General features: G+C 36.5%; 2 protein-coding genes across 2 annotated transcripts in view; both read right to left on the bottom strand.

Annotated features, from left to right (window-relative positions):
• The window catches only part of LOC107685809 (adenosylhomocysteinase B), a 15,905-nt gene extending 6,689 nt beyond the window's left edge, over positions 1 to 9,216 (bottom strand). The window contains exons 1-4 of the mRNA XM_016482537.1: positions 9,077 to 9,216; positions 6,831 to 7,021; positions 5,631 to 5,706; positions 2,749 to 2,901 (exon numbers count right to left, since the gene is read on the bottom strand). Coding sequence (XP_016338023.1) covers positions 2,749 to 2,901; positions 5,631 to 5,706; positions 6,831 to 7,021; positions 9,077 to 9,104 — 448 coding nt within the window. The 5' untranslated portion in view covers positions 9,105 to 9,216. The remainder of the gene's footprint in view (positions 1 to 2,748; positions 2,902 to 5,630; positions 5,707 to 6,830; positions 7,022 to 9,076) is intronic.
• Positions 9,217 to 10,252: 1,036 nt separating this feature from the next.
• LOC107685807 (charged multivesicular body protein 4b-like) overlaps positions 10,253 to 13,156 on the bottom strand; it is a 9,349-nt gene continuing 6,445 nt past the window's right edge. Inside the window, exons 4-5 of the mRNA XM_016482533.1 lie at positions 12,879 to 12,999; positions 10,253 to 11,895 (exon numbers count right to left, since the gene is read on the bottom strand). Of these exons, the coding sequence (XP_016338019.1) occupies positions 11,831 to 11,895; positions 12,879 to 12,999 (186 nt within the window). The 3' untranslated portion in view covers positions 10,253 to 11,830. The remainder of the gene's footprint in view (positions 11,896 to 12,878; positions 13,000 to 13,156) is intronic.

Below are 13,156 nucleotides of genomic sequence, written 5' to 3'. Positions count from 1 at the left end.
TATATAAAATCAATTTTGTAAATTCAAATTGATGTAGACACCAAAATGGAGCGAGAAGGAAAGGAATGGAACACACACACACACACACACACACACAAAACATACCCTCCATAGCCGCCTGCAGAGCGTTGATGGGATCGATCTCTGTGACGATGACTCTGGCACCGAACCCTCGCAGGGCCTGAACGCAGCCCTTACCGACGTCACCGTACCCGGCCACCACTGCCACCTTACCGGCAATCATCACATCTGTGGCACGCTTGATGCCGTCAATCAAAGACTCACGGCAGCCGTACAGGTTGTCAAACTTACTCTGAAGGGAGTGGGAGAATAAGTCATTCTCAAATAAATACTTTCATTTACAACAGCCATATAATATTAGAACCAAGCATAAAGTGCTCACATTTGTCTGTGAACAAAACAGACCATGAAATGATGACAGCGAATAACCGGACAACACCACGTAATGATATTATATGCTGGTAATAAAAGGCTACCTTGGTAACGGAGTCGCGATGCCTCCTCCTCATTCCCCTCTTCATCCCTCCCTCCATCCTCCCCTTCACTGAGAGCCGCTCACATTAGCCAGCCATTAGAGACGGGGCCTGGCCAGCATCCCGGTACCACAGTACCGCGGTGGGCAAGTGACGTAACCGGTGTTGCTTAACAACGGTATCACCGTCAGCTAGGGTATCAGTTCCCCTTTCTTCAACATCTTGTAGAGGTTGTGAACTCCTGTGGTGGTCTCCTCAGAGATGCCCTTGATTCCTGAGAGATAAACCACAAAGAAACATTTTGCAAATGTTAAAGACCCAGAAAATTCTGCTCAGTGCATCTGATTGGAAGGAAAGTTGAACTTACTAGTTAAAAATTAAATTTTTTGTGTAGGTTAGCTTGACCCTCACTGGTGTGACCGAATCAAATCCAAGACCAAGAATTAATCAAATTAATCTTAATCAAGACCGAATCAAATCCAAGAATTAGCAGCAATTCGGCGTCAATTGCTTGAATGCAACAACAAAACATTATGACCTCGACCCACTAAACCCAAGTTTACTCAAGGGTAAGTTTGGGTATCGAAAACCGGTTCCAAATTTCCAAGAACCGGGTATTCGATAAGACGCGTGCATTTCGATTCTGCTTACCGATTCCTGCGTTCGCATTTTAATGTGATTAAAAACGATTTAAGTGCAGGAACGGAAAGAACTTGCGCCCTGTTTACGTGCAGTGCACACGAAGCGCAAGCGCGAGCACAGAGAACAGAGGTCGCGGTACAGGTTCCCGGTTGTGTCCGTTCTCGAACCGTTCACTGTGGAACCAAATAGGCTAAATAAGAAACGTAGAACGTTTATTAGCAAAACGAATAAGAAAGCTCGGAGGAATGGCATACACCTTGATGTCAATAAAATAAATAAATTACACAAAGTTTAAATAAAGTAAAAATCAGCAAACACTTTCTTATTTAATTGTGTGGAACCAATTAAATAAGAAACGAATGTTTAAAAAAAACTCCCAAAATCACCTTAGATAAACGGCAAAAGTCAACAGGCTTTTCATATTCCAAAATACTGCGGAACAGGCGCTTTTGCATTTCATTTCGAAACTAAATCATCACTAAATCAACTAAATCATCCGCGATCGTCTTGTCTGTCTCACCTCACTCTTCTTGTCAGTCAGCTCGACTCACTGGAGAAATTAACTTATTTTTATTACTATAAAAAAAATCTAAACGACAGTGGGGGTCGGTGCACAAAGTCATGAGTTTAATGACTTTTATGATATTGCTAATTGATTTGTTTGTTCCTATCTTATTACTGACTGTTTACTTGTCTTTAACACTTTAATATTTGAAATTTATATTAATCTAGTTGTTTTTGCTGTGGTATTTTTTTTTTTAAAGCATAGGCAAAATTCCTCTTGCAGTGTTCTGTAGGCTGCTGATTTTTGCTCGTGTTATTCAGCTGCAACAGAATGCTTTGTAAAAAGACAGAATAAATGTTGACATCTACATTTTTTTATATTGGATTTTTTATCTTATTCGAAACTAGGAATCGGAATCGATAAGCAGAATCAGAATCGATAAAATTCAAATGATACCCAATCCTACCGTCAGCACCGTCTAACGTGGCAAGCCTAATATCCAGTGCCATCTACAGTTCACTACCTGCAGGAATCCATGAGCAAGCTGGTTAAAAACGTTGTATTTCAACAGTTCTTCAGTTCACAGGCCCCTACATAGGATCAGAGAGCTGACCTTTGTGTTACCAGCCCAGATACTTAACCCTACCAAAGGTCAGAGGTCAAAAAGAGCAGTCTCATAAATCTGACCTATTAAAATTTGACAACATTTATAGCATAAAACTAACACCACATGTCTCCACTATAGAGTAAAACTAACGCCACGTGACCTCCCACTCTGTCAAATAAAACAACCAATACCTTTGAATCCTTTTGTGAGTACTATATTATAATGCTTGCTTGCTTTGCTGGGTTAAGAATGGAACAGCTTGATCATAGATTAGCCTGCCACCTAGTGGCCATTAAACAGCAGTACAATACAACTAAATGAGGAGCATCAGCAGGCCAGAAGTACTGTCATTACTAGCCACAGAAATCCAGACAACGATAGTAACTGAGGCAATGAAATTAAACAGTACTTATACTAGTAGTCTGAATGACTCTTCATGACCTCTGGCTGTTAGGATGAGTGTGAGTAGACAATGACCGAACAAACAGACCACATTATACCTGCAAGCAGTTTGGGGTATTTCGTGTGCACCAAATTGGTCAGGTCTCCACCGTCGTCCAGGATCATGTTGAGAGGCTGACCGTCCTTGAAGTAGATGGTCTGCTCTATGCACCACACATACTCTTCATCGGTCTCTCCCTTCCAGGCATACACTACAATACAGCACAAACAACACACACACACACACACATTAGACACGGATATAAGCATCATAATTGTGTGACTGGCTGCTACAGATATTCCTGAAAAGGATGAACTGGTCACCACTGGGTTTGCAAAGTTTGTGCTTTGTGATTTTATTTTCAAAAATCTTATTTCATATTTACCTGCCTCACATCCCAAAAATAAATGTGATTTAATTTTACATGAATAAATGTAAATGCAAGTAAAAAATATTACAAGTAAATGGTTCTTTGCCAGAGTAAGGTGCAATGTGGAGAGAATGTTGTCAATAGCTGAAAATCTGCTCATTTTAGAACCACAACAAGCTTGAAATAGGTTTGATAGTTTTAATGTGGCATTATTTTCTAGCAGGTAGGGCTGCACGATTATGACAAAAATCATAATTGTCGATTATTCCCTTGAAATTGTGATTATTAATTATGATTATCACAATTTACATTGAATGATGTTTATACCATTGTTTGATGCAACTGCATGCCATATTTTTATATGAAAATAAACAAGCTGAAAACACTAACTGAAAAACCTTGCTGAAAAACTCTTGCACCGTGTCTACACCAGACGCGAGTGGCGCGTCACGACCCGACAAAATACAATAGAACCTATTATGCGGTCTACACTGGATGCGGTGCGGCGCGAAAAATTCCCGACAGTAAACTGCTGCTGCGTTCTATTTATGACATACTGACACAAATTTCAAATGATTTTCAATGGTCTCTGTCGCGTCCAGTGTAGACAGACTTTAGCTGTTGCGGCGCGACACGACAACAGTCACGTCCAGTGTAGACACCGTGTTAGTGCTTTTCTATAGTATTAAGCCTCAAATGTCAAATATACATCGGATTGGTTTCTTCTTTAAATTATAAAAAAAGTAAAAATATGAATGGTATTATAATGTTATACTAAAACTAAAACAATGGAAAAACCCTTAAGATAACACGTAGAAAGAAAAAAACATATCTTAAGCGTGCAGAATAACATAAGTGGACTTTGAACGATTAATTGCCGCTTTGAACGATTACATAATTGTGGCATCCATAATTGTAATTGCGATTAGAAATTCGATTAATTGTGCAGCCCTACTAGCAGGTATAACATTTAGTTGAGAAAGTCTGTTACATAAGCAATGGATGCAAGTAACAACCACCTACTGTCATCACTCTAAATCATAGACTCTATAAAAAAAAGCTCTAAATGAGATTAGTTGGGTTCACATGAAATGCGATAAAGCTGTATTACTTCCAAGTTTGGAAAAGATTAATGCAAAGTCAACCCAATCAATTCAAAAGTTTGGGGTCAGTCATTTTTTTTTAAATAGATATTTATACTTTTATTCAAAATTAAAAGTGATAGTAAAATATTTATAATGTTACAAAAGATTTATATTTCAAATAAATTATGTTCTTTTGAAATTTCTATTCGAAGCGTCCTGAAATTTTTTTTATTAAGAAAATTAAATATCTTATTCTTGTCTTATCAGTGTTGGAAATTTATAAGAAATGTTTCTTGAGCAGCAAATCAGCATATCAGAATGATTTCTGAAGGATCGTGTGACACTGAAGACTGGAGTAATGATGCTGAAAACTCAGCTTTGATCACAGGAATAAATTACATTTTAAAAACATATTACAATAGAAAATATTTTAAATTGTAAATTGTTTTCACTGCATTTTTGATCAAATATATACAGCTTTAGTGAGCATTAGAGACGTTTTAAAAAAAATACAACAAAAAAAAAAAATCTTACTGACCCCCAAACCTTTAAACAGTAGTGCATGTTATTCATGCTACTGTCACTGAGACATCAGATAATACTGTGCCGTTACATTTTTGCCAATCAAAATAAGTCTGCATTAACAATTCAAACTTATAAGCTGCATCTGGAATTTAGTCTAAAAAACCCCAATGTATAAAGTTCTAAATACATTTTCTAATATAACTAAATAGTGAACTAGTGAGCAGAATTAAAGCGATTACAACTGGCTGTCAGCATAATTATGCCGCTAACTAAAACACCTTCTTAAGGCCAAGTTCTTAGGCAGCACTGCACTTAGGCTTATCCTTTGTGGAGAAGGCAATCTCATAATGCACTGTGATCAGTGAAAAACAAATCCATCCAAAACAGCAGACAAAGAGAGAGACATGTTGATTATAAATATATTTAGAATTCATCCTATACTTAAAAGTATTGACAAACAATTGAATCTAACTAAAAACAGATCCAATTAATGTGTTATTACAATATTATGTGTATGTTGTGCTTATTGGAGCATTGAAGCCGCTGCCTAAGAAGAGACTTAAAATAGGCATTTTACATGTGAAACCGGAAAAGCACAGGCTAAAAATCTGTTTGATGTTGTCAGACAAATGTTCTTGCAATCTTTTATAAAAGGTTTAACATTTTTACCACTAAAAAACATTTAGCTTGTATCCCTTGCAAGGTTTCAGTGCTTAAAAACTGCTTGGGAAAAGTCTTTCATCAACCGAAAGCTGGAATGATAAAGCTGATAAAGTTATCTTTGCCTGAACACTCTTGCATGTTAGTCCTTCAAAAATCTAAAGAATAAACCCATTTGTGCTGATTCTAGGTTTACCCAGCATGGAGCACTCGGAGCTCTCCTTATCTAGATTTGATTACGCAGCTTTAGAGCAAACAGTGGGCAGGATTACAGCAGTCTAGCACACCAACACCTGTTACCTGGTACACCAGATTTAGCAATGGCTGCCGCTGCGTGATCCTGCGTAGAGAAGATGTTACAGCTGGACCACTGGACCTGGAGCACACAGAGATCAAGGAGAAGGAATGAGATCATGTGACTTGTACAGACTTCACTCATTAGTTTCATACATAACCTTTTGGATAAAATATGGCCTTGGGCTGGGAAATTCCAGTTTGACAGAGGAAATAGGGGATAAGAAGAACGATGCATTTGAGTCAGACAGCAGGGTTAGCCATCTAGTAGTAGGAAAAATGTGAAGAAACGGTACTCTCCCTTTCCAAACAAAGCACTGTGGTAATACCATGATAAAATTACGGAATAATGTTGTAATAATATGAAACATCGTATTTATGTTTCAAAGAGAACCATGGCATACAGGGTCAGTAAGATTTTTAAAAAACATTTTTGAAAGAAATCTCTAATGCTCTCCAAGACTGCATTTTTTAATCAAAAATATCGTAAATATTGTGAAATATTAATACAATTTAAAATAACTATTTCCTATTGTAATCTACTTTAAAATGTAATTTATTCCTGTGATCAAAGCTGAACTTTCAGCATCATTACTCCAGTCTTCAGTGTCACAGGATCCTTCAGAAATCATTCTAAAATACTGATTTGCTGATCAAGGAACATTTCTTATGATTATCAATGTTGAAAACAGTTGTGCTGCTTCATGTTCCCCCCCCTCAAAAAAGCATGACTTTTTTTTTCTCAGGATTCTTTGATGAATAGAAAGTTTTAAAAAAAAAACAGTATTTATATGAAATACTAATAAAATAGTACAATTTTTAATCTATTTCAAACTGAAAAAGCTACTGACCCAGAAAACCATATAGCAATACCATTACTTTTTGTTAGTAGCAGCAAAGAAGTACTACACGTTCAGTAATTGCTGAATTTTTAAAGTTTAAACCCTATTTTTAATGGTTTTAAAGTAATATTCCACTCCAAAATGAAAATTCTGTCATTATTTACTCAAAAGGAGAATTTTAAAGCAGCTATTGAGAATTTGATGACATTTTAAAGAATGCTAATGCAGTTCTTTTCCATACCAAGACAGTTCATAATCTAATAACATCAAGCCTAGCGCAAAATGCTATTTTTTTAGTGCAGATATAAATTCCTTTTTTTGAGTAATAACTATTTCTTTAATGGTTTTGCATTTGCATCCTCACCTCAGCTCCGAGGGCAGTCAGGGTTTCAATGAGCACAGCGGTCTGTAGAGTCATGTGCAGGCAGCCTGCGATGCGAGAGCCCTTCAGGGGTTTGGTCTGGCCATAGAGCTCCCTCATCTTCATCAGACCCGGCATCTCATTCTCGGCTATGTCGATGGCTTTACGTCCCCACTCAGCCAGGCTGATGTCAGCTGAACAGGGAGAAAATTACAACAGATTATGCATAAAACAAAAGCTAAATTCAGCAAACGTAAAGAATTATTAAATTAAATAGTCAAACTAGTACAGATTGTCTAAACTTTTGCACAAGCATTTGAGAGCACAGTTAAATAATAACTACAAATCCCAAGAAACATACATGTCCAATATGACATGCAAGTTAAAGCAGTCTTTGAGGTGTCAGTCTCATATTTTGACATCTAGAATAGGAATTCAACAGATGACACCTAAAACCACATACCTAACATGTCTTGAACTGGTTGAGGAGATGGTGCTTGGTTTCTTAGCATGCACACTTGCTAAGATATATGCACACTTAGCAACCAATAGGCAACCCAAAAGATATTCATTTCTCAGTCTGCACTGATTAGAATTAATTACCAGGGATATTACAACTGCAGACATGGAGGAAAACACATCTGCCATAATATTCAGTAGCCAAACAAATATGTAATTACAAAAGAAAATGGTATTCGATCAGAAAAGGCATTTTTCATTTACATTTTTGACAGTGACCACTAACCTACAACAAGATCAAGGCAACAATTCAGAGTATTTGTTTAGTTTAACATGAAGATGCTGTTTTAGCCAAGTGAATTTCCAATTTCCATGACTTAAATGTTACTAATTCCCATAATTTCCCCACTACTATTACTTCCAGGTTTTCCAATGACCATGGAAACCTTGTAATGTGCCTTCAGAATGGGCTATTAATAAATAAGTGTGCACTTTGACATTTCATTCACTGATTTGGAAAAACTGAACTCTGATCTCCTAAGACTAGGGAGCAAAGTCCAGCTGGATTTACTATTGAATTACTTGTGCCTTATCTGCACCAGATGGTCACCATAACTGTGCTGACGTGTGAATAAACGCGACGCAAAAACAACAGCGAAGATATGAACGTAGTGCGTTTAATTTGAGAAAGGAAAAATTGAAATCGCATCATATGACCCCTTTAACTCAAAGTACACCTTTTAAGCGCATGCCATTCATTTTTGGTCAACCACGGGCAGAGGAATCGTTCTTTTGAGCTGGACCTTTTCAATGAATCGACTGAACAGATTCACAAAACCATTTGGAGTGAGCCGAGGGTTCCACTGATAAGAACTGGAAATATGTTTACGACGTTTAGTAGCATGCAAACGAAACGTAGCTAGTTTTATTAAAAAGTAAACCGTGCAAATACTTTTCAGTCAGTAGATAAATAAATTAATCAGCCCGTAAATTAAGTTTAATATTGTTTAATGTATATGCAAATCACATTTAGGCTCTAAATGACTATGTTCTGACTGAGATACATAAAATTGCTATTAACAGTTATTAATAAAACATGACTGAAAAACCTTATTAGACAGCAATATGTCTTTATTTGAACGTTGAAAAGAGTCAGGGTCCACGTGATGACGTAAAGAGCAGCTGAGCCATTTTATGAACCAAACGAACTGTTCAAAAGAACCGATTCGAAAAAATGAACGACTACGATCAACGAAAAGTGACGGCTCGTTCGACTACTGCATTATGGGAAGTGTAGTCCAGTAGTGCAGGATATCTCATACGGAGGAGATTCTACAGTGCACGCAAAAACTACAACTTCCAAACTTTCTTCTTCACGTCTCCCGAATGGAACCACGCTAGCTTGTTTGACAGGTGTTAGATATAAAATCATATATACTACTTTGTGAGTAACCATGAAATGGCTGTAATAATACACTAGACATATTAAGTGCGCAAACAGTGACTTTATGGGGGTGGGTTCGCAAGGTAGCGTTGACAATGACGCCTCCACTGCCATGTGATACAGAAGCACTAGCATCTGAAGGTCTGCAACAATCCATGCTCGCTCAAAAATACAACCCAACACCCTTTTGCAGAGAATCTGATAGTTTATAGAGAATCTATTAGAGAGATTATTAGAAAGAAATCGTCAGAGTGGAATTAGCTAATTAGCATTGGCGGTAAAAACATGATTTTGTAACAGCATCCAGCATGGACTAAAGTCAATAATCAAATAAACTTATACTAACCAACTTTGAATGGAAGCTTCTCTGACATTTTGATGTGCTGTCGTTAGGTAAGCCTGATATGGGTTGGTCTTGAGCCCTGCTGTGGACCCGAGAGAGTGCAGAAGGAGGTAACTTCTTATGTGAACTTGAATATAAGTGTGAACAAACCGGTTGTTGTAATATTCATGAGATCATGCCGCCTCTCGTTTCTCATTGGCCGAAATATGCCCCGCCTTATCGCTCTAAATAAACCATCGTGGGCGCGTTCATTTGATCCTACGATAGCCAATGAGAATCCACGGTGGTTAAAGGTTTGTAATATCATTTGGAATGTGGAGATCTCGGTTAATATACCAGTAGGCTATAAGTTTCAACTTGCTTTTGTGTTTTACTAATATTTAACATCATGAGGACGGATCTGAGCTTGTGAGAAGAAAGGTGCTTTTTAAAATAAATATTTCAATTTAAAACGAGTTTAAAAAAACAGAATATGTTGACAAAACAAGTTTGAGTTGCTTTCCATTAGAAACAAAGCAACATAAAAAGAGGAAATACATTTTTCGTAGTAAAATCCCAATAAATTAGAGTCATTATGTACAGTAGCAGTTGAACGGGGGTTATCTTGGGTTATTTGGATAACACTAGGGCTGTATAAAGTCCATTCAATATGTCCTGAAAATATGCCCCATGTTTATCCCCATATGTGAAAATTGTCTAGTTTTGGTTTTGTGTGAAATTAAACCTGAAAGACTTAAGATTTACATATCATTGACAGATTTACTAAACACCCTGTCAATCATCAAATTATTAAATGTTTTAGTGGACAATATAAGGTCAGAATCGTGCAACTGACTTAAATGTTGAGGTAGATTATTACTTAAACTAAGTTTGGGGTTGGCAATATTTTTTTTATGCTTTTTGAAAGTCTCATGATCACAAACAGTACATTTATTTGTTCAGAAATACAGTAAAAACAGTAATATTGTGAAATACCATTTAATAATATATTTAAAGTAACTATTTTTATTGGAATATTTTAAAATGCCATTTATTTCAGGTAAGTTCGTACTGTGCTGAAGCCTCATTTTGGTTCATGTACGAGGACCACCAGAAACTCAGTCAAAATATTTTTATAACAATAATAATAGAGATTATAACGATAATGATATAACAATGATAAATCCAGCACCTACAAGATAATGACAACATACAAATGTATTAAAGCTTCGTCTTTCACATTCTGTACAAATCAGTTTGCATTACTACAGATCATAGCATGTTGCTTCAAAGTCTTCATTTTCCTTTCCATTGCAAGAAAGAAACAGAAAAGCACCATCATATATTCCATTGCTGTCTCTGAAAGATTACTGACTGTATGCATGTAATGGACCGGTGGGTATTTTTAAATAAAAAGTATACTCTCTGTCCTCCTGCCTGGACACTATTTCTACAAATTCATGTTCAATATTCAGTAGACAAAAACACATCTTCAAGGTGAGCACTGATGCTTTGAAGTGCATAAATAAAGAAATATTAGGCAAATAATGGAAAGAAACATTTAATGCGCAAATCCAAATCCAGAGAGGTGTTAATTTGGCAAAACTTTAATGTAGGTGTAAGGTTGAAAGGCATAAATGAGAGTGTCAAAAAGACAAACAATAAACAACATGAATGAAACGTTCCGAGCCGGATAAATAAACATAGTTATGTGTTTAGTGTTTCTCTCACATCTCAATATTCAATACTCAAATGTTTTATAGACTCTCAGGAGAGGAAAATGAATAAAACCAGAGCCTCATAATAGTGCACTCTGTAAAATAAAGCGTGATATTAAATGAATCTGTGCAGTCTGAAATCTACAACAAACCTTGTCGTTTTTCCCCCTAATACAACACTCAGTTTAAGAAACCACTTCTAGTGTAAAGATATCTTAGAATCACGAGCCAGTATTTCTGAAATATCTCAAATAGAGTACACGTTTCTTGAGTGAAGAGACCTATTCCATATAAGAATCCCATTCTGTCAGGAGACCGTAAATCGTCATGCCATTAAAGAAAGATGCAAGGTACAGTAAAACTCTTACTGTTGCAGCAGCACTCAAACGTGAGGTGGATCCTCAAACCTTCATGCCCACCTCAGTCCCGAAACGGAGAGCAAGTCTTGTACTCATAAAGCCTAAGTGCTGATATAGGACGTCCCGTGGGCACTACGGATACTGGATGTGGGAAGCACCTGCACTGAAATGCTCGATGCACGGAATCAAACGGGGCTTATAGTGCTTTTAACAGAACTTGTGAACAAATGAATTGGTAATATATACCACATGTTCTCTCCAAAAACACAACAGATCGTTACAGACACCTTCCCCTGCGTGCAAAGGCTTTCTGGTTTCTCGGACCAAGCGGAGGATTCCTTGTGATGGAAGTTTGAAAATATATGACTACTTATACAGGCAATGGAGTGCCGAACACACAAACACTGATCTACAACAAGCCATTTTCGTGTCTGAACAACCCAGAGATGAGGAGAAATGAGGCAAAATCTCAGACTTTCTTAGATGAGAGTGTTGACAGTAAGCCTAGCGGAGATTTATAATCTTTTTTGAGCAGTTGCATTCATGTATTTGTTTGCCTCTCGTGTGTGTTTATATATTAACCTATTTTAGACACAAAGACGTCATACTGTAACATATTGAAGAGTCCTTCCAGGTCCTTTAGTAACGGGTATCTTGGTGAGGTTTATGCCTTGTATAGTGTGTATGGGTTTCGGGGAGCATTAATTGGCAGCCCACGCCTCCAGGTCTTTCATGTCATCCTCATCCTCTTCTTCTTTCTTCTTTGCTGCAATCACAAAAGACATTCTAGAACTGCATTTTATACAAGGCCATTATAATCACATTTGCAGGAGTCTGAAAGAGCGATTTGCAGCATCAAAACGACCAGAACCTACTTAATATGCCATGATTTGAATCATATACATAATATTAGTAACATGTGAAGTAACATCTTACTGATTGAATTTACAATGTAATACTAAGGTTATGATTGTCAAAAAAAGTTTTTCAAATAAGTTATTTGTTTACAAACAATTTCAACTATTAAAACAATCACATACACTATTTTTCAAAGTAAATAAAACAACTATTATAGTAGGTTTGGTAAGAAAATACAATAACACTTTACTTAAAGCCTTTAAATATATGAATTATAAAAGTAGTTTTAATGCATTAATTATGCCTTGTAATGCAACTTATAATGAACTGTATGATCTCATGAATAATTGTGACCATATTTATAATACATTATAATACTTATCTATTCAATGTTACACCTTTAGAAAGTATAATGCATTAAAACACATGACAAACAAACCATTACATATTATAATGCATTTTAACTTTGGTTACAATTATTTATAAAAAATACATAATGCATTACAACCTACATTATGAATACCTTTATAATGCATTATACATAAAGGCTTTAATTAAAGCGTTACCTAAAATACTTTTTTTTTTTTTTACATAAGCATTTTATGTTCCATTCAATTTAATAGCAATTTCTAAGTAAAAATTGTTTCTACACCACATTTCTTTCAGCATCGGCTTATGCAGTTGGCATGTCACACTGTCCAAAAACTTGAACTGAAACTAAAAAAACTAGTCTAAAACAACACTAGATGATATCAGGAGACTTATGTTTCCAAACACCACGTGTGTGTGTGTGTGTGTGTGTGTGTGTGTGTGTGTGTGTGGAGCAATCACCTTATAGGCTACTTTTTGTGTGTTTGTGTTTGTGTGTGTGTGTGTGTGTGTGTTTAGTACCTGGTCTGGCAGGTAAGGATGTAGAGGGCACATTTGGCAGTGGTACATTGTCTCCGATCTCCAGAAGGTTCTTATCCAACTCTTCCTGCTCCAGCTCCTCAAGTTCAGCTAACAGCTCATCCTGAAACAACACAACATCTGTTTATACCCAGTATTAACATGCATCTCAAATGTGACCACTTGTGATTGGATTTTAGAGTATGTACATCAGTTAAAGGGGTCATATGATGCTGCTAAAAAAAACATTATTTTGTGTATTTGGTGTAATGAAATGTGTT

The sequence above is a fragment of the Sinocyclocheilus anshuiensis genome, unplaced genomic scaffold, assembly GCF_001515605.1.
Source record: "Sinocyclocheilus anshuiensis isolate Anshui unplaced genomic scaffold, SAMN03320099.WGS_v1.1 scaffold822, whole genome shotgun sequence".
NCBI classification, from domain to species: Eukaryota; Metazoa; Chordata; class Actinopteri; order Cypriniformes; family Cyprinidae; genus Sinocyclocheilus; species Sinocyclocheilus anshuiensis.
The sequence above is the reverse complement of the archived record's forward strand: the minus strand, read 5'-3'. Positions and strand labels throughout refer to the sequence as shown.